This window comes from Trichoplax adhaerens, genomic scaffold (genome assembly GCF_000150275.1).
Source record: "Trichoplax adhaerens TRIADscaffold_34 genomic scaffold, whole genome shotgun sequence".
In the NCBI taxonomy this organism is placed as follows: Eukaryota; Metazoa; Placozoa; class Uniplacotomia; order Trichoplacea; family Trichoplacidae; genus Trichoplax; species Trichoplax adhaerens.
Genome location: NW_002060974.1, coordinates 72,606 through 98,301, shown reverse-complemented (window position 1 = coordinate 98,301; position 25,696 = coordinate 72,606). Strand labels below are relative to the sequence as shown.

The following is a 25,696-nucleotide window of genomic DNA, read 5'->3' as shown; positions in this document are numbered from 1 at the left end:
GATCGTAACAACAGCGAAAGGGAGAAAAAAAAAGAAACGCTAATCCACACTCATCCTCTACTTGCTTTGAAGGAGAAAACCATTGTAGTCTACTCCATCTTAACAAATTGACTGCAGTTGATTCCATAGTTCATCTCCGTTGGACGACAGCAAAATCCATTCAATCATCATGGAAGAGAGTTCGCAAGTTCAATTCTTTAATTTGACCATTTATATTACCACTTTAAGTATCGACAAAAAGATTAAAGTTGGCGGTAATTATGACATTGGCTCTGTCATGTTGAAATTAGTCGAAGAACTGGGTAAGTTGCATATTCATCCATTTAATCGAAGCTGTAAGCAACCATCCAAGATAGTCTTGACTTTTTTTTTTTTTCCCCCTCTCCGCACACACATCGCTAGAAGGATACTATTTGTATTTTAATGCCCAGTCTTATTTCAATGTCCGATGCGGTTATCGACCGCGTTTCTTCACTACTTGCATATTGCATTTGCTCCTTTTTTTTGGACATGACTTTCAAACAATCAGTCTGTACAGACTAAGCTCCATTTTATCTCTTTCCATCTTGATTGAAATCGATAAGAAAAAGAAAAAATTGATCAACGCCTAGTTCAAATTCGATGATTTTATCGTAAGCCATCGCCGACTATTTTCTACCTCGACGATTTTGACAGACTTGATTACCCATAGAGAGCTACGCTGATTCAAACTTCATTTTAAAATAAAGCGATCGATTAAAATGGATAGCCGACATGACTTGAAGACATTGAATATTAAATCAAACCATTCAAATCAAAAGGAATGGCTACTGCAATGTTAATAATTTTTATTAGCAAGCGTTGGCGAGATCGTAGCTTACTCGATTTCCACTTGCCATCGTTTACCAACTCCAGGAAACGACAATATTATTTCTCAATCGTTCGACCCGCTTTCCTCATGTCCTTGAATAATCACGGCTATCAAGGAGGCAATCGAAAATGACAATATCTTGTCGCCGTTCGATCCCTTTTCGACCCTGTCTTGACCGCTTTGAAATTGCCATCGTCTTTGAAAAGTTCATGATACTGTTGCCCTACCTTGTACGCCTAGCTCTTACAAGGATACTGTCGTCTATTTTCTCAGTTGTTTTCCTCTTATCGTTGAAGAACAGCAATCAACGAAGCCATTTCAAAGTATAGACTGTAGTACTACGTACAATATCCTTTCGTCTATCGATCCCCATTTCAATCATGCTGTTACCCTACTTGCCCTCATTGTCGATCATGAACTTAACGACGATTCTTGTAACTGTATCGCTTCAAAGTTATTCTACTAGCATACATCAAAATGTATCCAATAAATAATTTGAAAATAAAATGTTTTCCGTACGCCTGTTCATAGTCAATCCCCTAATGCTATCAACCATCAAAGAAAATCGCTAGAATGGAGAGAAAATGGTGAAGCCATATGTACTGTAGTCTAAAATACCACGCATCATGATACGTTATTGTACGCGTACACTTGGATTTTTCGCTCCATCGTAGACAGTTATTGCCATTTTTTTCTATTTTATTTTATTGATATTGATAGTAAAACAAATCTTTTCACTCGTCATGATAGTCTACTATTAAAGTTGATAAATACATGAATAACATTTTTCTATCCTTTTCAACTGGAACTTGAGCTCATTGTCCCAATTTCATTCCCATTCAATGGATATCCACACATTATCCTGTGCCATAGGCAATAGGCATAAATTGCAACCAATTCTTTCCCCTACTATGGCTGACAGGAAGAGAGTAAAATAGTGAAAAAAAATGAATTTAGCACATTCAAGAAGTGCATCCATCCTCCAACTCGGCATAATCCACGCGTGTGCTTTTACAACCCCCTCCTAAGCTTTGTAAAAATCCATTTACACCAATACAAGGCCTGTCCTTTGAATAACAATTAACTCCTTATTTTTTTATTGATCCATCAACTTGAAGGACTTGATACGGTAGTTTTTAAGATTGGAGACTGTTTTACCCTTGTTCCGTCATGGAGAGGCTGTAGTGTCATTGCTGGCGTAGGCGAAATGATATTTTCAATCATCCTGACTCCAATAAACTTGCCTACCGATGGATCGATCATGTAGAAAATGTTTCATTTTACTATTCTACGAGTTCAGTGCTGTAGTTTGAACATTTGAGCTGTTTCAATCTAGTTTAAAGGACTACTTTTATCCTTGCTTTACAATATTACAGTGCCATTGCATCGGCAAAATAATGTAATTTGAAACATCGCCATCATTATTGCCTAAATAAACTTGCTTATCATCGGCGTACTGATTGATCCATGGTGTATAAACATGTCTGATTGAAACACTATTCGACTTACAGTACTATAGTTGTTTAGATTTGAAACTGGTTTATTCTTGCTTTAGTATAGCGTAATAGAATCGCTAAAGAATTGAAAACATTGCCATCATCCACATACCGATTGATTCATGGTGTAAAATGTCTCATAATGCACTATTACAACCAAGAGTGATTGTAGAGAGGGCAAACAAATATAAACTAACTCCTATACTACTTACTAACATTTGATCAAGGATATAAAGTATCCAGTTTGCAACGATTTGATCGTTCAATCAGTATAACTAGAGAGGAAAAAATTGATCGATAATTATACATAATTAATCATACAGTAAAGATAGTCTTACTTTGGTCAGATTTTTACCTTGATGGTTCAATCGCAATCGTACACTTTGGCCTACAGTGTAAACGATTCCATTTTCAAAAGAGGCCAACCAATGATATTTTAATCTATGGATGAATGATAGCAACTAATAGTATCCAACTTTCAGTAGTGGGACCATGAATGATTTTAATCGGAGTAGCTAAAGAGGAAATCAATAAGAGTCGATGGCAATTTATTCTATCTAAGATCGCTTTATTTCAGTCATAAGGTTTCTATCGACGCGTGAACGAATGAATGATCCAATCGATCCAATTTTTAATACCGTAGTCCAACCATTAGCGGCCATTGAATCAACGTAGCCAAAGCGGAAAATAGTCATGATGATAGACGTACATTCTTGCATAGGATTGCAAGATAAATTTAAATTATTGATATTGTTCATTCAGTAGTAAAATGATTTCAATTAGATAAAATAGTTTAATTACTTGATAGACTTATTGCCCTGTTGGCACTTTTACACTACTTTGAAGTTTGAATGAAATTATCGGAAATAATAACAAGTTGAAGAGATTTTCTTCAGGGCTTTATTACTGTAGTAACCATTTCTCGTTTGTATTTTGCCTGTAGGTATTCCTATGGATTGGTCCGACCACGCATTATGGTGGCCATCCAAGAAACGTTGGCTATTACAACATCGTATGTCACTCGATGCTTGTAGTGTTCAAGCGGATTCCAATCTTTATTTTACACCAACTCATAAAGTTCTGAAGATTCAATTACCTGATTTACAGTATTACGATATGAGAGTCGATTTCTCGGTGACCGCTTTCAATGCAGTCATGTATCTATGCAATGATTTAGGGATTCGACATCCTGAAGAATTATCATTAATGCGAGTACCTACTACTAAATCAAGTGCACGTAAAAAGCAAAACGCTACAGTAACCAAGAAAGACAGTAGTATCAATACCAGTTTAAAATCCAACGATTCCAATAAATCAATATCCGGTGTCCACGACGAGTCCGATTCACTCAGTACAACGGGTAAGAAATTACAGTTTAAGTTAACGACTACATATAAAAGAAGAGATTCTTCTTTTCCAGTGCTATAAACTAATTGTGTTTCATGATGTTGTAAGCTATCCATTAAATGCCAGAAAAGAGATTCTTCTATATCGCTAGTAAAGCGTTAAAACGTGGTGATACAGTTTATTACGGTACTCACGTTGATTATGTTCCATCATTCTGTAAGCTATCGATTGGATGAAGAAGAGATTCTTCGTTCTCAGGACAAGAATGTTAAGATATAATACTATACTTTGAATGTGCTCCATCGTATCAAAGAAAAGGCTCCTCTTTTCCAGCACTAAAACGTTAAGATACAATACTCTACTTTAATTCTGCCGCACCATGTCAAAGAAGAGGTTCTTCTTCTGCTCAAACGTTAAGATGGAGCACTAAGCTTTGAGTGCTCCATTCTATCAAAAAGGAGGCTCTTCTTTCAACTATTAAAACGTGAATATACTATGCTATAGATCAATTCTATTCAATCATTCCGTAACATATCGCTTTGATATCAGAGATGAGGCTCTTTCTTTTGCATAACTCGAGCGTTAAGATGCAGTACTATACTTTAATTCTACTCTATAATACCAACCTATTAGCTGCTATGATCTATGAAAAGTTAAGTTAAATCAACTTAATATTGATGATGGACATCAACTGACTTACAGTATCATCCACTGAATGTCTCCTAATGCTATCCTTTCCCTACTATTTTAATCAATCTTACCACTATAGGACAGAACCAAGCTCTAACTTCATCGCGCTTAGATACCTTAAATGTATCGGTGGTCAGGCCTGAAGCACTAGCCAATAGTCCACTAACACCTTCACAAGATATCTTGCGTGCATTATTCAAGAATAGTTCATTCAGTGATCGAGTTAAAAAAAATTCCAAGTAAGTTAGAATCAAATTAAGCTCAATCATGATGAATAAATTGAAATAAACCAAGTCGTACTTGTCGATAATAAGTGCTAGTAGTGATAGAATAACCTTAAAATTGTTTTTTTTTTCCTTAGTTGGTTGGATTCATCACGGTCTTTAATGGAACAAGATATAGTGGAAGGGGATACCGTTCAATTACGATTCAAATATCATAACATTTTCCAATTAAACACCAAGGTATAGTCCTATCTTCACTCCAATTATTATTCTACTTGTAAGGCATCATGTTTTATTGTCGTCTTTTTTAATTTAAATTAGTTGGATGAAGTTAGAATCAATCAACTATATGAACAAATTAGGTGGTCTACCTTAACAGAAGATATTGATTGCACTGATGAAGAAATGATACAATTTGCCGCTTTACAGGTAACTAACGCCTCTATTAGACCTGCATAAGTAGCATGCCAGTATTCTTCAATAATCGACTTATTGATATAGCTACAACGATTACTTTATAATATATTACAGTTTCACATTTACCTCATCGGAAAGTGCGATAACAAGAGTGGAAATCGATCAAATGACAATGATGACATTGATGCAGCTCTTTCAGATTTACAGGTAGATTTTTTTTTTTTTATAGCTATCACCATCGCAAAATTTGCTTGCTATTACTCTTTGTTTTATCTACATGATATTGATATACGTGAAAAATATCGATACAGGTATCCTTGGAAGGTGCAGGAAAGGGCCTTAACCAGGTTAGCTATCTCTTACTAGTTACTTAGTTGTACGCCCATCTTTACAAGTTCTATACAACGAAAGCCTAATAAAGGCCATTTCTTACTAATAATATATTATAGGACAGCGGTACCATACCGGAGCTGTGTGACTATCTAAAATATTTCAAGTTGGTACCATAAATCCTCTTGACATTAATCAAAGACGTCATCGCTAAAATATTTCTCCTTTTCTCTATTTTAACAGAAAGCAAAGATTTGCTCTAAAATCATTCAAAAAGTGTTATTGCGTTGTCAAAGGTTAGTGACAACACGCTTGTAAATTATTAATAATACTATTTATATATCGATTTACTTTAACAGTTTACATTACATGTTTATTTTGAAATTTTTACGCAGATATGATTTTAGCCTTTTACAAGCATAAAGATGACGTTGCTGGCGGTCAAGCTATCGCTAAATTTAGCTTAAAAGGTAACATTCTATATTCCCATCATATAGCCTATTAGCTACATGATTTAACCTAGAACCTACATCTTTTACAGGTTGTCAAGTTACCCCAGATGTCAACGTTAGTAAGGGAAAATATATGATTAAATTAGTCTTGCCATCGGATGATGACTCTGGACACCTTTTATTATGTGAAACGGTAACATATAGACGGTATAAAATAGTAGTTTCTACATAATGGTCAGCCTAATATTTTATTATCATTGTGACTCTGTAATATCCTTGAAAATAGAACGTAATTTAAATGATGCTTTATATCGCTAAAATACTTAAACTTATTGATAGGAATTACAATATGCGCAATGGATGGCAGCATTCCGATTAGCTTCAAGAAATAAGACCATGGCAGACAGTAGTTATGATCCAGAAATCTCTAGCATTTTAGCATTTTTAAGTATGCAGCGAAGAAAGCAAACTCCCATTGACATAGGACTGGTAAGAGAAATAAACTGTATTAGCAATTGAGATCGCAGATTTTATATCGATATTATATTTGTTGGCACAAATTGTTACAGTCACAGACATGTTATTAAGGCATCTACCCATATGTGATGTAGTTTTACTAATAATTTGTATTTATTTGTCCGTAGTTTATTTGTCGAGTAATATTACTGTTCCACACTTTAATTTTACTAAACTTTTTCATTGCAGCAGACAGATGTTCAACCGCAGGACTTTGTAAATGGTACATTCTTAAAAAAATATAAGACCAAACAAGTATGTAGAATGTGGATATTCGTTATAGCTATGAAACAGTAATGGATAAAAATGATGCATTATTATAACAAATTATACGCATGTTGAAATGTTCCCCAAATTTACTTACATCATAAAATTATTATCTCGCAGATTGCACATATGATTCTTGAACAGAGATCGTCATTTGCTGAATTATCTACCGTGGATGCAAAATTAAAATTTATCAGAATCTGGGAAGCTTTGCCAGGATGCACAACAACGTGCTTTTACGTTAAATTTAGAAATCAACGAAAAGAAGCTACGGTATGTTATCAATAAAAAAAAAACAATAGTGTTCCTTGCACTACACTTTGTATGTATTTCCTTGTTATACGATTTCAATAAAAGTGTACTAAGCGAGATTAAATGTTCCTCTTAACAGGAACTACTAGGAGTCACATACAATTCAATAGTTAGAATGGATCCACATAGTCACAGTATATTGAGTACATGGCGTTTCAGTACAATGAAATCCTGGAACGTAAATTGGGAAATAAGAGAATTACAAATTGAATTTGATGAGAGTACACTATCATTCGCTTGCTCTATTAATGATTGCAAAGTTATTCATGAATTTATTGGCGGATACATTTATTTATCAATGCGAAAAGAGGGCCATCAAGCTGCTGATGAAGAAATGTTCCATAAATTGACTGGAGGCTGGGATAATGCCCTGCAATATCATTTCTCTGGATAGATACTAATAGCTAATTAGAATATAAACATAACTAATCCATACTACAGCTATCAGGTAATTTTATATCAAATTGAATTTAGCAGAACTACCGGACTACAGTAAGAATGAAATCACCTAGTTGTTATTTTTAGTTCCAGTATATGAGATTGCACTACTACTACTCTAAAAAACATCATTTGTAAAAACTACTCCGATATCAAACTAATAGGTTCGGTCCTTTCTTTAATCTTTATACCGCAATTGCTTTTTATGATTTGTCTTGGCTATGAGGCATATTTTACATAAATACCTACAGTATTTACAGCATAAAACTACTATTAGAATATTAATATTTGTTGGATCTGATATATACCTTTGTATGAATAGCTTATATTCATTTGAGTAACTAGATACAAATAGCGCCCGCTGATAATCATAACAGTAATACAAATCAATGTCGTTACAATTCTTCCGGATGGTCAAATTGATAAATGTGTTATTTATTGAATTATAACATCTATTAACCTGTTGTACAACCATCATCCATCTTTAATACTGACTTGCTTAATAATCAAATATCTATCAAAAATTTTTGTGAATTTAAACTGTATTTATTAAAAATGCCATACAAAATTGATTTCATGCAGTTGCGATACAGTGTACTGTATCACTTTTATGTTCTCCCTATGATATATTATATACTAGGGTAAATCTGATAATATAATTGTTTATCAGTTGTCTCAATATCGTTAAAGAATATTGTGACACTAAATGATGGGTAAGGCTATGATATAGTATGACCAGAACCAGTATTTGTGTAGCAAATTTTATGTTAGCCTAATTCTTTATTTTTCGCCATGTAGTCATTGAACAATCTTACAGCTGCTTTCTTAACTATAAATCATTTTTGTTATGAAATTGACATCAATCCGAGCCAAGAAACTAATTAAAGTACTTTTTTCCACCTCGCTTCATTCTATGTATTGCTGTATTTGCCTATTCAATTTAATTTTAATCTATTTTACTTTATAAAATGATTGGTATTATTCTACTCTCGTACACTATCAATAAAGTATTGACTGTCTTTTTTGATGAAACTAGAGTACCCATGACTGATTGTGTCGATTAAAACTCTAAATGTTATGTCACGCATCCACTACAATATTGAAACTAGCAGCAATCATCTACATGTTTTTCACTTTATGAATGTGAGATATACTGTAAGTCATGAAATTAGTACGTACAAGTATATTACTAATTGTCTTTTTTGATGGAACTTTTTTATCCTTGTTATACATCAGAGATGATAGCTTTCCATAAAAAATCGAGATAAGCTAATGATAAAAACTTAAAGTCTCATTCAATATAAAAGATGGAGTTATTTAAGTATTTAGTTAGTGGTAGATACGCTTATATCGTATTAAACTCGTATTATCGTATACGCATATTTCCTAAATTCTAATTATTATAATAGTCAAAATTCCTCTATCGAATATCTTTGATATGAGCGGAAATTTTGACTACAGTAGTGATAGATATACTGTATTGCATTTTATATTTGATTAATTATAAAAGCTAAAGTTCCTCCATCGATAGTAGCCTTGAATAAGAACGGAAATAATAACTAGTGATCGATATACTGTATTATATTTTATATTTGATCAATTATAAAAACTAAATTTCCTCTATCTACAGTAGTATCCTTAACAAGAACAGAAATTATAACTAGAGATAGATATACTATATTGCATTTTATATTTGATTGATTATAAAAGCTAAAATTCCTCCATCGATAGTAGCCTTGAAAAGAACAGAAATTTGTACTACTGATCGATATACTACAGTAGTGTTGTATTTTATACTTGATTACTTATAAAAGCTAAATTTCCTCCATCGATAGTAGCCTTGATAAGAACAGAAATTTGTACTAATGATCGATATACTACAGTAGTGTTGTATTTTGTATTTGATTGATTATAAAAGCTAAAGTTCCTCCATCGATAGTAGCCTTGAATAAGAACGGAAATTATAACCAGTGATCGATATACTGTATTATATTTTATATTTGATCGATTATAAAAGCTAAATTTCCTCTATCTACAGTAGTATCCTTAACAAGAACAGAAATTATAACTAGAGATAGATATACTATATTGCATTTTATATTTGATCGATTATAAAAGCTAAAGTTCCTCCATCGATAGTAGCCTTGATAAGAACAGAAATTTGGACTACGGATCGATATACTACAGTAGCGCTGCATTTTATACTTGATTACTTATAAAATCTAAAGTTCCTCCATCGATAGTAGCCTTGATAAGAACAGAAATTTGTACTAATGATCGATATACTACAGTAGTGTTGTATTTTGTAATTGATTGATTATAAAAGCTAAAGTTCCTCCATCGATAGTAGCCTTGAATAAGAACGGAAATTAGAACTAATGATCGATATACTACAGTAGTGTTGCATTTTGTATTTGATTGATTATAAAAGCTAAATTTCCTCCATCGATAGTAGCCTTGATAAGAACAGAAATTTGTACTACTGATCGATATACTACAGTAGTGTTGCATTTTGTATTTGATTGATTATAAAAGCTAAAGTTCCTCCATCGATAGTAGCCTTGAATAAGAACGGAAATTAGAACTAGTGATCGATATAATGTATTATATTTTATATTTGATCGATTATAAAAGCTAAAGTTCCTCTATCTAGTATCCTTAACAAGAACAGAAATTATAACTAGAGATAGATATACTATATTGCATTTTATATTTGATTGATTATAAAAGCTAAAGTTCCTCCATCGATAGTAGTATTCTTGAATTGAAGGAAAAATGGATGAGCTGGGAACTTCTATATTGTATGCAGTAGACTATCCCAAACTAGTGAATAAATGCTATAGAAATGCTGGACCGTAAAGCAGATTGAAGTGGTATGCTGGCCAAGCATGGAATATTTCATGTATTCAGTTGATAGTGTACACTGTGTGAAGTTCCATACAGTACCGAATCACCCATACTGTCTATATACACGATTAGACAGGGTACGAATCGACTCTGAATCTGCTTCCTGTTGGCAGTCTCCCCTAATAAGCAAATCGAAGTTGGATCTGCTCCCTTTAGCCTTGATGTTCTTGATTCATTTTACGTATGGAACAAAATGACTGAAGAAAACAGCCAAGTTAGCAAGTTAGAGAATAACCAGGCAGTCAATGCCATGTTAAAACATGTTACTGCCAGCAACTGCAGTATTGTAAGTCAACAGAGAGGCGATGAAGAGCTATCGAATGATGATAAAATGAATCGGTTAATGCAAATACTCCATCATCAACCTGCAACATTTCTATTCCGATTTGGCCAATATTTAAATCCAAGTCATCTCAAGTATTTCGAACAATTCCACGATAACTTTACTATCAGTCATTATCTACGTCAAATTAAGGAAGGATTGGACGATTCTAAAATGAAAGTAAGGGTACGCAATAGACGTTACGAATGTTTGCAACGACTAATCGAGGATGGTAATTATTTTGATGATGAAGAAATGAGAAAACGATGCCCATATTTATATGAGCAATATATCGGTCAATATTTGTCAGCCGATGAAAAGAATGAAATTGCTCTGCGCCATTCAGCAGTGTCTTTATCGGGATATTTGCACTATCTATTAGATGAATCGGAAACCAAGGCATTACTGGAACATCGTCGAAAACGTGAAGAAGAAATCACAGAAGAGGAAGAAGACGATGATGATGAGGATGATAACGATCCTGGTAATACTGCCATCTCTTTTAGGATAGCGAGAAGGCTTATACGAAATACAGTTTATTAAGATTGTAGCTTGGACTTGTTGAATGAGTCATGATAACCCATTGCATACATGTATTTATGTGTCTATGAAGCAACAGTGCAATCGTTAATGGAGTCCAACACAGGAGACTTGATTAGTCAAACAAGCAATTACTACAGTAGCATAAAAGCAATAGTCACTTATAGAATCGCCACCCTAAGACTGTAAACTGCTTTATTGTAAATATCTTTGAACCTAGAATCATACTGTAGGGATGAAGTGTTGTTAAAGAAGTTGTCATAGCATTTGGAAAATGAGACATACCTCTAATTCTTTATCTATCAAATAACAATTTTATTATTCTAGATAAGAATGAGCAAACCAAGGTTATTAGCGATGAAGAGAAAACAAGATCTCGTCAAGAATTTGTAAATATTATGAAAACTCGCTTTCTAAATGGAGAAGATACCGAATTTGATTATGGCAAAATTGATTATGATGTTGAATACGATTCTTTAAAAGTAAGAACTCAAGATGAAGAAGATCGTTACTTTGATGGTGAAGATTCTGAAACTTGTAGTGATTATCAAAATGAAAATGATGATAATGTTATTGACTATGACGATGAACGATTTGTAACTGATACTAATTAGCTTATTTCATTAATCTATCATGTATACCGCTATCAATATTGTTAGACAATTTTATGTTCATAAACTGCTGCAGTCGTTGTAAAAAAATTGAAATATCATGCATACGTCTCTATTGCCTGCAGCATCAAAGAAAGGCTAATTTATTAGTTATGATAATACTTCTAGTGTACTATAAATTATGCACAGTAATGCTTGCAGTTTTACACTAGACTTGGATAAAATGGTGTATGGATTTTAACGGATCAATATACGATTGTCAAAATCGCTGTATGATTTCGTATTGTGAAGGGTTAGGATAGTTTTTGAAGTTCCTTTTCTTGTTCATTTATTCTATAATTGACCTTGGATAAGAGTAAATTTTTCTCCAAACTATATTTCTAAACTCCGTTGATGCTATTGATATATACTTCTCCAGCGACAATGAATATCTAATTAATGAAGGACTTGTGCTTGTATATATATAAAATTTTATTATTTTGTCGAAAATTGTATAAGATCGTATGTGCATCGATATATACACACATAACAAATATTGGTTTAATTCCACTGTATAATTATATTCTAGATGGCTAAAGACATAAAAATAAACTGTAAAAAAGTTACGATAAATCGGATTATTTTATAATACCGCCGTTCAAAAATTTCATTGTATCTTATACATTTAATTAAATGAATCATCATAGTGTATTTGCCTATATAATTTCTTGATAAAAAAAGTACAAACCTCTATCTACTAGCTAAAAAATTCTCTAATACTTAATAGTAGTAAGAAAGATCAAATTTTGCAATTGCCCAATTGAAGTCATTATTAAGTGACAAATCTCTAGCTCATAGTGTCGGTTAGCCATTGTAATTGAAATAATTTTCGGTCAAGCCTAGCGATAATTTCTTAAACCTATTTCCAATCGAGTATAAAATACAAGCATAAACAACGCTACTTTCAGATTGCTAATACGTACATATCGTGCTTATTAAAAATAAGATGGAAGACAACCTACCGATGTCTAAATTAACTACTTGTGTTAACTTTCAATGTCGGCTGTTTTGCAGGAAATAATACATTATTCATTTTATGATACATTATCGTTAATTCTCTTAACCTGGGATAGGTACTCTATAAAAAAGCAATATTTCATCCGTGAATAAAACATTCATTAGTTCGATGTTGTATGTTCATTTATTGGTAGTGAGATATTATTATCGATATAGGAAATCTATATAAGAAAATACTTGTACAAATATCCAAATTTTATAAATTACAGCATCTGAAACTAAAAACAAAAAAGACAGAGTAACTACCGTAAATAATGGTATGAGTTGTTCATTCTTCATTAAGACCGATAGATAAAAGATAACCATGTGCTATAAATCAAGAAATTTGTAATAGAAAATGATTGAAAGGAAGCCTTATAGACACTATACCCGTATGTACAATAAGTAGACATTTTAATCATAGTATTTATAGACCTTTATGTTAAAGTAGTATTTTAAATGCGGTAATAAAATCTTCAATATTGCTAGATACAGTAGTTAGCTACCAATATCGTGAGCCCTGAAGTACTAAATTTTTCAAAAATACTTATTACTATTTCTTGCATCCTGACAAGTTAATACTTACCATGGTTATAGCTTCATTGATGGCAATAGTTTCAATATTATCTATAGCAATAAAACGAACATTCCTATAGCCACTTTTGTACGTAACTCCTACTTGCAGACCAAGATCTTTAATGACCATAATAGATTCTTGATAGAAAGTGAAAAAAGCCTTTTTAATACTACTGTAGTAACAGATTATAATTGTGGAGAGGATCAACAATGCCTTTCTACAACATAATTCTTGCATTGATATTATATTTGCACATTTTATTTGTCTAAAATATTAATAAACTTAAACTTTACATAGTATGTAGTGTAATTGGAGCTGTAGAGTATTATTATTCAATCTCTATACACGCAAGTACTTGTATCGTTACAACACATAGGAGTATAATATAATTGATTCGATTTACGGTTCTCTTACAAGCCAAAGTTAGCAGATACTTAACAATCTTATAGCACCTCTTAATTCAGTATAAAGAGTTTATTCACGTAATTTACAACTAAATTTTACATAGGACAAGCTTTATCTCAGTTAGGCATTTCGATATCTTTAAGTAAAGTATTCTATAAGAAGAGGTTATAAAGAGAGCTGATTGAACCATGAATGTACAGCCTAGATTGCTAAAATTTCCAGTAGTACAGTATTACACATGTAATTGCATACTCTAGATTGATAATATTGCTATAAATCGATCAACATTTCACTCTGCTATTCTCTAGCTAATTTGCAGCATGATATCAAAGTATAGCAGGACAGTATGCTTACTCGCTTACCTTCATGGACTTGGCCGAAATAAAGGATGCTTAATAGTAAGCACAAAATGATAGAAGCCAGATTGTAAAGTAGAGATCCTTGGCATTTCTAATAAGTTTAAAAAAAGTGTTGTGAATTATATGACTGGTACTATAAGTATCACTATTTATAATTTTTTGGCTTAGATTATGGTTATTAGGACAAAAGTATAACAGTAGATGCTGGCATAGACAAGTATACTATAATATGCATGTACAAAATTGGTAACAGATCTGCCGTATAATGGTGTAGAAATATTAAACTTGTTCTTAATAGTAAGTAATGACATGGCAGGGACTATTAGCAGGGACTACTACATAGTAATCACTGCTATTAGTAAAATTGTATCATAACTCATGATTATAATGTCTTCGTTGGTGTTTATCGAGAAACCGCAGTTGCGTATACGGTAGGTATAAAGTAAGTATAAAGTAAGTTCCATGACTTAATATATTAGTATGTTTATTTGGAGGTAATGCATCGTGGATGTAGGCTGATATAGTAGCATGAATGCACTATTATAAACGATTTCAGTGATAGAAGTGAACATTTTAGGTACGGCATCCTTATCCTCTATCAACTAGAATAGAGTAACTAGTCGTCATTGTAGTTGTATCGAAGAGGAGAGCAAGGACTACAAGTTGTCGACAACGCTCCATGACTAACTCTATTTGGACAGTATTCTTGCCTTGAAGTAGTACACTATCGATGTAGACTAGTACAGTAGGCATGAATATCATTTTTACCAAGGATATACGAGTATGAACTCTGATGGACATCAGTTGTTAGAGGTAAGTTTATAGGTAAGGTGTCCTTTTGCTGCAGGCTAAACTATTATCATACTGTGGTCGTCATGACAGAAAAGAGAAAAGTCTGGTAGTGCATGTCATTTGGTAGCATGCAATTGCCTTTGAACTAGTCTATACTTTCAAATAGGATTGTTTCCGATTTCATGGATAGCTATACTGTATACCCATATGTGTATATCACGTCTATTTAGATGAAGACACTTACGCTCCAGCATAACCATAACAACACCAAGCCTATCAAGCAATACGTTAAAGCAGACATGAAAGTCATTTTTGGATGATGGATGATTTTATATTGCAGGTGTTCAGGTGCATGTTGAATGGATTGAATGGCAATTTCCTGGCCAAAACTATTATTAACCGTTGTAAAACTTTCCTTTTGGCTGCAAGGATAGTCGACGATTGGCATTCTTCTATCAAGTCAATAATTAAGCGATCATGATGAAAGGCAAGTACAATTTTAGAATGAAGATGGCGCGTGGTAAGAGTATGCAATAGATTAGTGCATGACTGAGCATCACTGGCCACGACGGATGGCTTTTCTATCCCTTATACAGTCCAATTTCTCTTGAATGCAATCGTTTCTCAAGCTCAACAAGATAGAAATTGCATTGCATCGAGTCTAAAAGTCCATTCCTCTACAGTAATGAGTAGCCTAGATCGATCTTGTCTAGCTGCGTTGCCTAGCAATTACTCTATCGTCTAGTTCATTCATTTCTGCTATAAAATGATTGAAAAGTAGTTGCCGTCAGCGATGATTGAGTGGGTACGCTATTAGCAGCAGTCATGTTTGCGATGTTATATCGACAGGGCAGGCATGTTTGCCCAGTTGATACAACAGCCTTGACACTTGCCTCCCTGCAGTTACTATGGCAGTGACTAATGCTCATTTGATCGCAACTCGACTTCCATGGATGCTTGCAAAGATGCTGGCCATTTTACTCTACTCTACCACTAGAACGGTGTCCTCTACGATGCACAATTTACTTTAGTCTTAGCAGATTTGTAAGGATCCTTGCAAAGATGCTGGCCATTTTACTCTACTCTACCACTAGAACGGTGTCCTCTACGATGCACAATTTACTTTAGTCTTAGCAGATTTGTAAGGATCCTTGCAAAGATGCTGGCCATTTTACTCTACTCTACCACTAGAACGGTGTCCTCTACGATGCACAATCTACTTTAGTCTTAGCAGATTTGTAAGGATCCTTGCAAAGATGCTGGCCATTTTACTCTACTCGACCGCTAGAACGGTGTCCTCTACGATGCACAATCTACTGTAGTCTTAGCAGATTTGTAAGGATCCTTGCAAAGATGCTGGCCATTCTACTCTACCACTAGAATGGCGTACTCTACGATGCACAACCTACTGTAGCCTTAGCAGATTTGCAATGATCTTTGCAAGGATCCTGGCCATTTTACTCTACAGGGTTACCACTGGACCGGTATACTCTACGATGCACAACCAAGTGTAGCCTTAGTAGATTTGCAAGGATCTTTGCAAAGACGCTGGCCACTTTACTGTAACACTAGAACGATGCACAACCTACTGTAGCCTTAGCAGATTGGCCTGCGTTGGAAATATGAACCCGATTGCAATTATCGATTTTCTAACCCAAAATGAGTACAATCGCCATACAAATACTGTGTAGTGATACAGAAATTGTCAAGACGAAAACCGCCTTGGCTCGAGTTGATTTCAAGTCGGGTTTCGGCTTGACTTTGCTGAGCTCGAGAGGTTGGGCACAATTGGAATGGAGACAACTTGCGCGATGGACAAAATTAGCTAGATTCTACTCAATATGAATTGATCTACAGTACAGTAGAGAAATAACGCTCCAATCTTGCAAATTCATTGTACTGTAATGTATTTATTGATTGGATCGCCAGTAGTCCAAATTAGTTGTATATTCAACTATACATAACTCTACGGTGGTCCACAATCTCTTTCCTACTACAGCTGATCAAGTAATCCCTGCAGCTGATACTGACTGAAATTGTCGGCTTCGATATGTGCGCAGTTTATTGAACAGCAATAGCAGTTATCATCACTGATCAGCCTGTTAGAATTGTACATTTGAAGACACAATTATCGGATGATTGGGTCTACTGTGCAATGAGTGTGCAACAGTGCATGCACAACAGCGACCACAGTATGAATGATTAGCGACGATCAAAGTCTCCAATCTTGCAAATTCATTCTACTGTACAGTATTTACGGTATTTATATCATCCTATGCAGTGCAAGAAGGCGAATGCAAGGATAGAAGATGAATTTGCAAGGCCACTGAGGCAAAATAATGGAAAAGCTATCGGCTGATCAAGAAGGATTGTTCAAGTAGTGCCAATTTTTCAACACAATATATTGTGCAAGTGATTTATCTATTTCATTCGTCGTCCTCCTATTGCTGTCGTTATATTTTGATCTTAATGACCCAATCCATGCCATCCCTACAGTAGCTTTACAGTGCTGCTGCAAGATAAAAAAAGAGACACGGTGCACCACTTGGTTATGCAAGCGTTTGTTAAACATTCAGTCGGTGGGGGAACTTTTGGAAAAGGAGGCAGCGGCGGTTAGGTATAGTCAAAAAGATGCAACAAATTCTGCTGCTGGTCATCTCAATTGAGCCATCAATGGGAAATAAAGCACTATCCTGTCCGCGATTGCCATCCAAATGAGCTGCTAGTTGGGCATTATCCTCAACTACTAAAACATCTTGTTTTAGTACATTAAAAGGTTTTCTTGAAATGGGAAAGAAAGCACTATCCTGTCCGCGATTGCCATCCAAATGAGCTGCTAGTTGGGCATTATCCTCAACTACTAAAACATCTTGTTTTAGTACATTAAAAGGTTTTCTTGAAATGGGAAAGAAAGCACTATCCTGTCCGCGATTGCCATCCAAATGAGCTGCTAGTTGGGCACTATCCTCAACTACTAAAACATCTTGTTTTAGTACATTAAAAGGTTTTTCTTTTAGTAAAGTGAAAAGTTGTCTTCGTCTCTTCCATCCTAGTAGACAGAATATAAGGTGATGGCCAACTGTCCGAGGTGGGTCCGATCCGGATCCGATCCAGTGCGGTCCGAATGCAGTCCGGGTTTGGAGCCGAACGAGACCACAATGAGTACCGTACCCAAGTGGATCGACAAGACTATCTAGTATCCAATACACCGATAGCATCTAGAGGAATTAGTATCAACACAGACCGTCTCGATCGATTTCACTATGACATGGCTTTCAACACCATGGTCAGTGCAGTCAACCCGCCTTCAAAAGGGATCAATAATCTTCCATACTGACAACTATACAATGTGCAATACACTAGATCGTCGATGATACTGTAGCCTCTCATTCAGCCAACAATCTCATTCAACTGCCAACTATTGGAGCCATTGCAAGTCCAAAGTGAAGAAAAAGCAAGCCACCATTAAGCGAAGAACAGCCAATAGCTAAAAGAAAGAGGCCAAATTGGAAATCAAGGGAAGACTTGAGAGAATTTGTTACAGCAATGGCACAAAAATCTCCAAAAGTCTCTCTTGAAGCTCAAAGTGACGCCGTGGTCTACCATGTTGGAGGTGAGTAGATTGTCAGTGATATCGATGGAATTTCTCGTCGTACATGCTCATCGATTTGGAAACTTTTCCTATCGATAGTTGCTAATATGACCCAATGGTCATGCTAGCCATGCAGTATATCCTGTAGACTAGTAATCCAACATCAATTTCAACCAGCTTAGAAATAGAATAGGATAGGATAGTATCGGCAAATGCGGCATAATATCATCCAGGGTAGTCAACCCAAGGGACAGTCCTCATTGGTTACTATGACAATCCTCTTGCCTTTCTCGCTTTTCAACCCAAAATAGTCCTCTTCTCGTTTGGCGAGTAGGAAGAGGATAGAAAGAATTCATTCATCGAGACAGATTTTCCCATCTATTAAGCTATACAGTAAGATAAAGAATGCGTTGATGTTACGTATAGACTTTATTTCTACCATCAGTAATCGTATACGTTGATCATAAGACGACTGCCATTGCATTGATCAACATCAAGAGCCAGAGAAGAAGATAAAATGATGATTGTATCAAGGAATAATAATACTCAATGATAGGAGGTAATTAAAGGATAACCATGGACTCAATTAGCAATCAAGATGGAAATAAATACGTTCTAAACAGCATCAACTAGGTTAGGAGAACACGACACGATACCATAGGCAAATTTACTACATGATCGTCATCATTCATCATCATGACAATATTGTAGTTTACAACCCTTTCTCATTCTAGCCTTGAACCAAATGATCATTTATTGTGTCGCCAACAGTAATAAGTGAAGGGTAGGACATTAATCTTGATAAAGTCCCATCGATTAGGCTATATACTTGTACATGAAACAGTTCACTTTAGTGATAGATTGCATTTTCTTCAACTAGCATCCTACCAATGCATGCTGCTTACAGTACTCTTGCTTATGCCAAGCCATCAATATCAATAAAAAGAAAGAGACAAAGAATAAGTACGTAGCGTTATTTGAACTAAGAATTGCAATAATTTGAATACAGTAGTAGGAAATTATAGAGTAAAGAGTATTGATCAGGCTAGCAATCAAGATGGAGATCAACTCATACAAGAAAACTTTGACAAACTTTTGAAAATAACGTCATACCGTACCATGAGTAAATAAGCCGTTCAGTCATGGTGGATATTCAACAGAAAATGAGCCATTCTTCTATCCATGATATTACTTGCATCTTCTTTCTCATCGACAACATTGGTGATAAATCACTCTGGCAGTTAGCTAGTACCAACATGATAAGCTAAGGTAGCCAAATTTATCTTCATTTTATGGACTAAGCTCGATAGTTAGACGTACACGAGAATAACTGTCATTTGTAGCTTGCATCTTTACTGACGATCTAGTTGACATCATTGACTAAAAGAGAGCAATTTTATTCATTAGTATCAATAATCACTTGACCAACAATGGATGATAAATTACGATAAGAGTATTGGTTTGATGAACATGAACTATGTAGATCAATACATTCGATACAGTTTGAACAAACTTACAAAAAGAACATGATACCATACTATTGAAAAAAATAGCACCACTCCAATATAGAGCATATTCAACAGACAATGACAGTCATTAGTCACAACTGTGACAATACTTCAATATCCTTTCTCGCCCACAATTTGCAAGAATTATCATCATTAGTCATAGTTAACTGGCAATAACATGGATAGAACATCAATATTCATCATTCTTATGGACTACAGTAAACTATACATATATAGACTGAATGGTAAATTTCATCCATTTGCGTACGTTGCGTTCCTGCAACTAGCAATCTTTCTATCGGTTCATATCGTCTACTACAAGAGAGCAATTTCACTGATTAAGAACGAAAAATTGGACGATACGTAACCATTTTTGCCTAGAATTTGCAATACAGGATTGACGCACTATTCAATGGACGTAAAACTTAAACTTAACAAGGATATGCTAAACCTTATAATGTCGATAAATTAATCATGCCATAATATGTATATTACTCATGGTCCAAATCGATACTAAAAGGAGATGAATATCAAGCCAGTTTCATTCAACTAGGAAAGACACAACATGATGTACCGTCAACTATCCTCCAATATCCAAAATGTTGCCTTATACTGAGACATTGACACATTTTAAAATAGGACACTTATTTTTATACCTTGAATTCATTAATATACACGTATATTCGACAATATTTACAAATGGTCTATCACACAGTATTTTGATACTTTTTAATTAATACACTCCTTATCATAGACTAATAATACTACTTTTAAACATCCTCCAAGGCATGCTACGTTACTCGTAAATATTTATCAATAATTATTAAAGCTATCTACACGATAGAAATCCAGTTCATCCTATACCGTTGTATAGCTAACCAATACGAAAGTACCTTGATGTAAATTATAGCGTCAAACACATAAAATAATCAGACAATCATGTCTTCCCCACCTAACTCCTACAAGAAATACTGCAATCATCTATTCAACGGTTAAACTAAGTTTTAATTATACATTTTCCTATCAATTCTAGATTATGGCTATTTTGAGACATCTTCGGAATCACAGACTCCTTACCAGATTAGACGGATTAAAGAATTTATCAAGGTAAAATCGTAGATGGAAATAATGAGGAGAATCGTTAATTTAATACCTTTTTGTCTTTCCAACGTTTATCTTACCAATAAAGTATCATCAAGACTTTCAAGTATCACTACTTTTAATATATCTGTATATTAATAAATTGATATTGCTTAGTAATTAGTGAAACAAGGCTACTATCGTCTTTGGTATTTTTTTAACAACGGTGCTATACCACGACACTAGTCTGTATAATACTGTAATTTCAGCCTGAAACAAAATACCAAGTGAAAACTCACTATTTATATCTCATACCGTCTTCACATTATTTGGAAATAATTAAAACACAGCTACCTGATGGTAACTTTGAAGTTAGAGCTTTATGCTACTATCGACGTCGCGATCTACCTCAAGCTTTACACGCTCTTGCAGATAGAAGTATAGGTAATTTAATACCAATAAGATCATTGGTCATTGCTTTGCTCGATATTACCGGTTTTCATGAAAATAACCGTGAATCAATTCAACCGTTAATGTCTTATAAAATATGTTATCTACATTTACCTGATTCTATTATAGCCACGAACTATCAATTAAGGCAAGACAACAATCCTGAAATGACTGATGAAACTGCTTTAACTGAATTCAAGCATCGTGAAGTATTTCTATCGCGCCATATAGAATCACTACCTACTAGCTGTATCCGTGGGAAATGTACAGTTAGACTTTTAAGTGAAGTAGAAACCATCGACAATTATTTAAAGGAGCCTGTAAGTGTTACTATCTTATCAATCTGATTATTAATATTTTTTTTATCGAATCTTTAATTAAAAGAGAAAGACACAATAGATAAATTCGCATAAATTGTTCTATAGATAAAAAGTGTAGAGATAACACCTTGCAAGCTTTTTATTACTGTAAGCGATACAGCAGCAACAACAATACAATCTTGCGATTTGCACTGCCTTGATTAGGTACAAGGATAGTATATTTATAACAGATCTGTAGCGATCTTAGACAGAAAGTTATTATTTTATTTGGAAAGATATATACAAAGGGAAAATGGATTAAGCAATCTACATCTGAAACGATATTTAAAAAAAATCTACTAAATGGGGGCGATCATAAATAATTAATTTAAGATCTTTTGTCTTGTTACTAGGATACTTTCTATTACACTTTAATATTTGATCCACAACTAAAAACGCTTGTACCTGATCAAGCCAATATTCGTATTGGTTCTGATTATCAAGCTGTTGTTCCAATGGATACTACAGAAGGTATTGTTAGCAGAGATATCATACTCTTATTGAAAACTTTAACCTAACTTTATTTTCGCAACGTGTCATCATTAGTGGATCATACTATTTGCGAAGATGTCGAAACACTACAATGGACTTCTAACAATTTATTGACTGACGAAGAAATTGACCAGTTCGGATTGGTTACAAAGTGAGCATTAAAATAACATCGAATAGTTCTAGATAGTATTTCGATTTACTATCCAATAAAAATTTATTACAACTACAGATCCGTTGGAACATTTGCACGTGCATTAGAGCAGAGCACTTCTATTACCCAGCCAAGTTTACACATTACAGCTGCTGCTGCCTGTCGTGATACGACACGGGTTAGTCTTGTAACCATAAATATTATTATTATCTCTAAAATTGGATGTTGTTTAATTCTTAATGCGTTGCATAAATTATTTAATTTATAAAACTATAGCTATTTGCAATGAAAACTTTACATGAGAATTCCTACGATATAGCCAAAGCTACTTCATCATTAGTACCTGCCACTGGGCCAGTCTATTGCATGGATGAAATGGAACAATGGTCAATTGGTAACAATTTATTTTGTAGTGACTTTACAAAACTTTGCCATTTCGTACTTCGATGCTTCTAATACACAGTATTATTTCATGCTAAGATGAAGCAAAACGCTTCGAGGAAGGATTGCATAAATACGGAAAGGATTTTCTAGATCTTCAACAAGAATTTGTATGCAAGTTTTCCTTTTATAATATTTCTCATCCACGTTTATTTGAACTTAAATGTATCTATCTCTTTCATAATTATAATATCCACATACGACATATGCGCAGCTACCTTGGAAACCGATTGGATGTATTATCGAGTACTACTACATGTGGAAAACAAGCGATCGTTATCTAGAGCAGGTAATTGAAATCAGATATGCGATAAATTGCTTGTAGAAAAATGGATGCCTCTATTTCGATTCATCATTTTGGATCTTTGTTATAGAAAAGACTGAAAGTACTAACAAAGCAACATAGTGTCAAGCAGATTACCATAACCCCAAGGTACTCTATCCGATTTATAACATTGTTACACAAAGATAGAAATTTAATGTCAAATACTTCCTGTATAAATCTATTGTTTTCAAAAGATTCGACCTTTACAGAAGTTTATGGAACGTTTCTAATAAAGACATGTAATACTAATTTTTACTTCATTATCTTAAAATTATACCGAAAAATTTTGCACTGAAATGGCAGAGAATCTAGATCTGAAAATACTACCGCTAATTCGAAAAAAGTGGCTATTATGAACGGAAATGGCCCGGATTCGCGGGTACAAGATTGGTTAAACCAGTTCCAAAACTGTATCAATTGCTCGATAACATCTTCAACTTCTTGGCATACATGGAATGTTGCTAATTCAAATTGTAAATTATGTTCTAATTGTTGGTGGTACTGGAAGAAATTTGGATGTTTTAAAATAATTCCTAAAGGTGATATTCACAAATTTCCGTTAATAATGTTTACAGTAAAGTGGAAAGTTATAATTTGGACTAATTTTATTGTAAACTTGAATTACTTTGGTAGAGGCTGAAACTAATCCAGTTAACAGTAGCGATCCGACTACTTGCGCTGGCGTTACCTCCAATTCCACAACAAGTACAGGCATAACTACTCGATCAACCATAAGCTTAGAAACTGGAGATTGTTATAGACGTAAAGAATGTGGAAAAATCTACTTGAATCAAGGTAAACGCAATTAACTAATGGATTAAAATATTTGTTTAAGCTTGATATTTTTATTGATACGAGTACATAAATATCACAACATCTGTAAACATGACAAATCGTTAACTTAGAGGAACATGCAAATCATCAAGCATTACATCGGCCATTCGAGTGCACTGTTGCTGATTGTACAAAGGTATTAAAATTCCTACATCGTTTCCCATTTTACAAAGTAACGTCAAAATTTACACCCTTATTCAATGATTTATTTAGGTTTTTAAAAGTAAACACTGCTTGAATCGTCACTTATCCTTAACTCATGATATGGTACCGCCAGTAAAAAAAATTTCCAAGGCATCACAACTACGACCTAAGGTCGAATTTTCGATGCGTTCGACGTTAGCTACAAAAATAGCTAGAAGATTGTATAAACAGTTAAAGACTATTAAACATATGGCCAGAAAGCCACTAGATGCTATTGACATCACCGCAATTCAAACACTTTGTAAGGGCTATAAATTCGTCCTTGTTAGAATAATGCTGGGAAATAAAATCATTACTGATATTAGCATATTTCAAATTAATAACCTGCTCAGATTTAAAAATTGGAACTATACCGTACCAAAGATTTGTTATTCCTCAAAAAAATCGCCCCTCGATAGCCGATGTTGTAAAAAAGTTAAGCCGGGTTGAAAAAAATCTAGATACATCAGTAGGTCAAATTGCAGAAAACGAGAGCGATGATCATGCGCTCGAAGATAATCAGCCTGGAACCGATAGAGTGGTTGATTCCAATCCAGAGAACAACAGGAGCAAAGCTGTGTATTCAGGTTTGTTATCACTTAGATAGGACTATCACTGATTAAATCTATGCATATTACATGGTATCATAACATAAAACGATAGTTCTGAAATCAAACTAATGGCTTGCAATTCAACTAGATGATGAAGATAAAGGTACAAGGACAACTGTGAATTCATCTAAAGATACAACTAGAACATCTACTGTCGAAAGAAAAAGCCCTCAGCGGCCATCTAGATCACGTCATACTCCTGTTGTTACCACTCCTAGGAGGAACGGTAAGTATTCTCATCTACCAGCCACTGTACGGACAATGAGACACATTATGGACCAAGCACGCAAAACTACGCCAAGAAGGCCCAAAAATCAACAATTTCTGGTATCACTCGAGGATTACCACTTACGCGCGACACCGTATCTAAAGTTCGTAAATATTTACCTTTGCTTCTCTTTTTATAAATTAGCTTATACTTTGACATATTTTACGAAATAATTGTAATTACATCCTGTAAAGGTACGTATGTTACTATTTCTTAGACGATTAAGAAACAATTTTACGCGAACATGTTTGAGAAGATGCTGCCGGAAGCCATTCAAGGAAGCTAAATTAGTCCTTAAATTACAAACTTGAACCGTATACCATGTAATTTTATAAACTATCAATGGAATACGTACTCTTATTTATGCGTTGTTTGTGTACAATCATAGACTTTCACTATATTTGCAAAATGTATTCTACTGTAATTAGAGGAGTAGCTATATATTCGAGATTTAAATGTTTTAAATTAATTAATTTTATTCATTATACTATTTATTATAATAATTTCATCCACAA

General features: G+C 34.2%; 5 protein-coding genes across 5 annotated transcripts; 3 read left to right on the top strand and 2 right to left on the bottom strand.

The window, feature by feature from the left end:
- Positions 1-169: 169 nt before the first annotated feature.
- On the top strand, positions 170-7,295 carry TRIADDRAFT_33394 (uncharacterized protein; the record flags this gene model as incomplete). Its single annotated transcript, XM_002117986.1, has 15 exons — positions 170-302; positions 3,290-3,706; positions 4,475-4,622; positions 4,745-4,847; positions 4,929-5,036; positions 5,139-5,231; positions 5,336-5,371; positions 5,474-5,524; positions 5,602-5,650; positions 5,750-5,794; positions 5,878-5,999; positions 6,146-6,295; positions 6,512-6,598; positions 6,710-6,862; positions 6,981-7,295. The coding sequence occupies 15 exons, from the start codon at positions 170-172 to the stop codon at positions 7,293-7,295; spliced, it is 2,010 nt and encodes a 669-aa protein (XP_002118022.1).
- Positions 7,296-10,439: 3,144 nt separating this feature from the next.
- On the top strand, positions 10,440-11,722 carry TRIADDRAFT_33385 (uncharacterized protein; the record flags this gene model as incomplete). The annotated part of the gene is made up of 2 exons (XM_002117985.1): positions 10,440-11,052; positions 11,436-11,722. 2 exons carry the CDS (start codon positions 10,440-10,442, stop codon positions 11,720-11,722), a joined length of 900 nt encoding a protein of 299 aa, XP_002118021.1.
- Positions 11,723-12,919: 1,197 nt separating this feature from the next.
- TRIADDRAFT_62038 (uncharacterized protein) lies at positions 12,920-15,335 on the bottom strand (the record flags this gene model as incomplete). The annotated part of the gene is made up of 4 exons (XM_002117964.1): positions 12,920-13,084; positions 13,341-13,468; positions 14,099-14,186; positions 15,132-15,335. The coding sequence occupies 4 exons, from the start codon at positions 15,333-15,335 to the stop codon at positions 12,920-12,922; spliced, it is 585 nt and encodes a 194-aa protein (XP_002118000.1).
- Positions 15,336-17,451: 2,116 nt separating this feature from the next.
- TRIADDRAFT_62037 (uncharacterized protein) lies at positions 17,452-18,105 on the bottom strand (the record flags this gene model as incomplete). The annotated part of the gene is made up of 1 exon (XM_002117963.1): positions 17,452-18,105. One exon carries the CDS (start codon positions 18,103-18,105, stop codon positions 17,452-17,454), a length of 654 nt encoding a protein of 217 aa, XP_002117999.1.
- Positions 18,106-21,019: 2,914 nt separating this feature from the next.
- TRIADDRAFT_33395 (uncharacterized protein) lies at positions 21,020-24,752 on the top strand (the record flags this gene model as incomplete). The annotated part of the gene is made up of 12 exons (XM_002117984.1): positions 21,020-21,094; positions 21,418-21,505; positions 21,647-21,837; positions 22,230-22,347; positions 22,423-22,519; positions 22,598-22,697; positions 22,796-22,913; positions 23,000-23,070; positions 23,175-23,249; positions 23,335-23,393; positions 23,589-23,864; positions 24,344-24,752. Coding segments are annotated over 12 exons (1,677 nt in total), but the record flags the coding sequence as incomplete, so codon positions are not given.
- Positions 24,753-25,696: the final 944 nt, after the last annotated feature.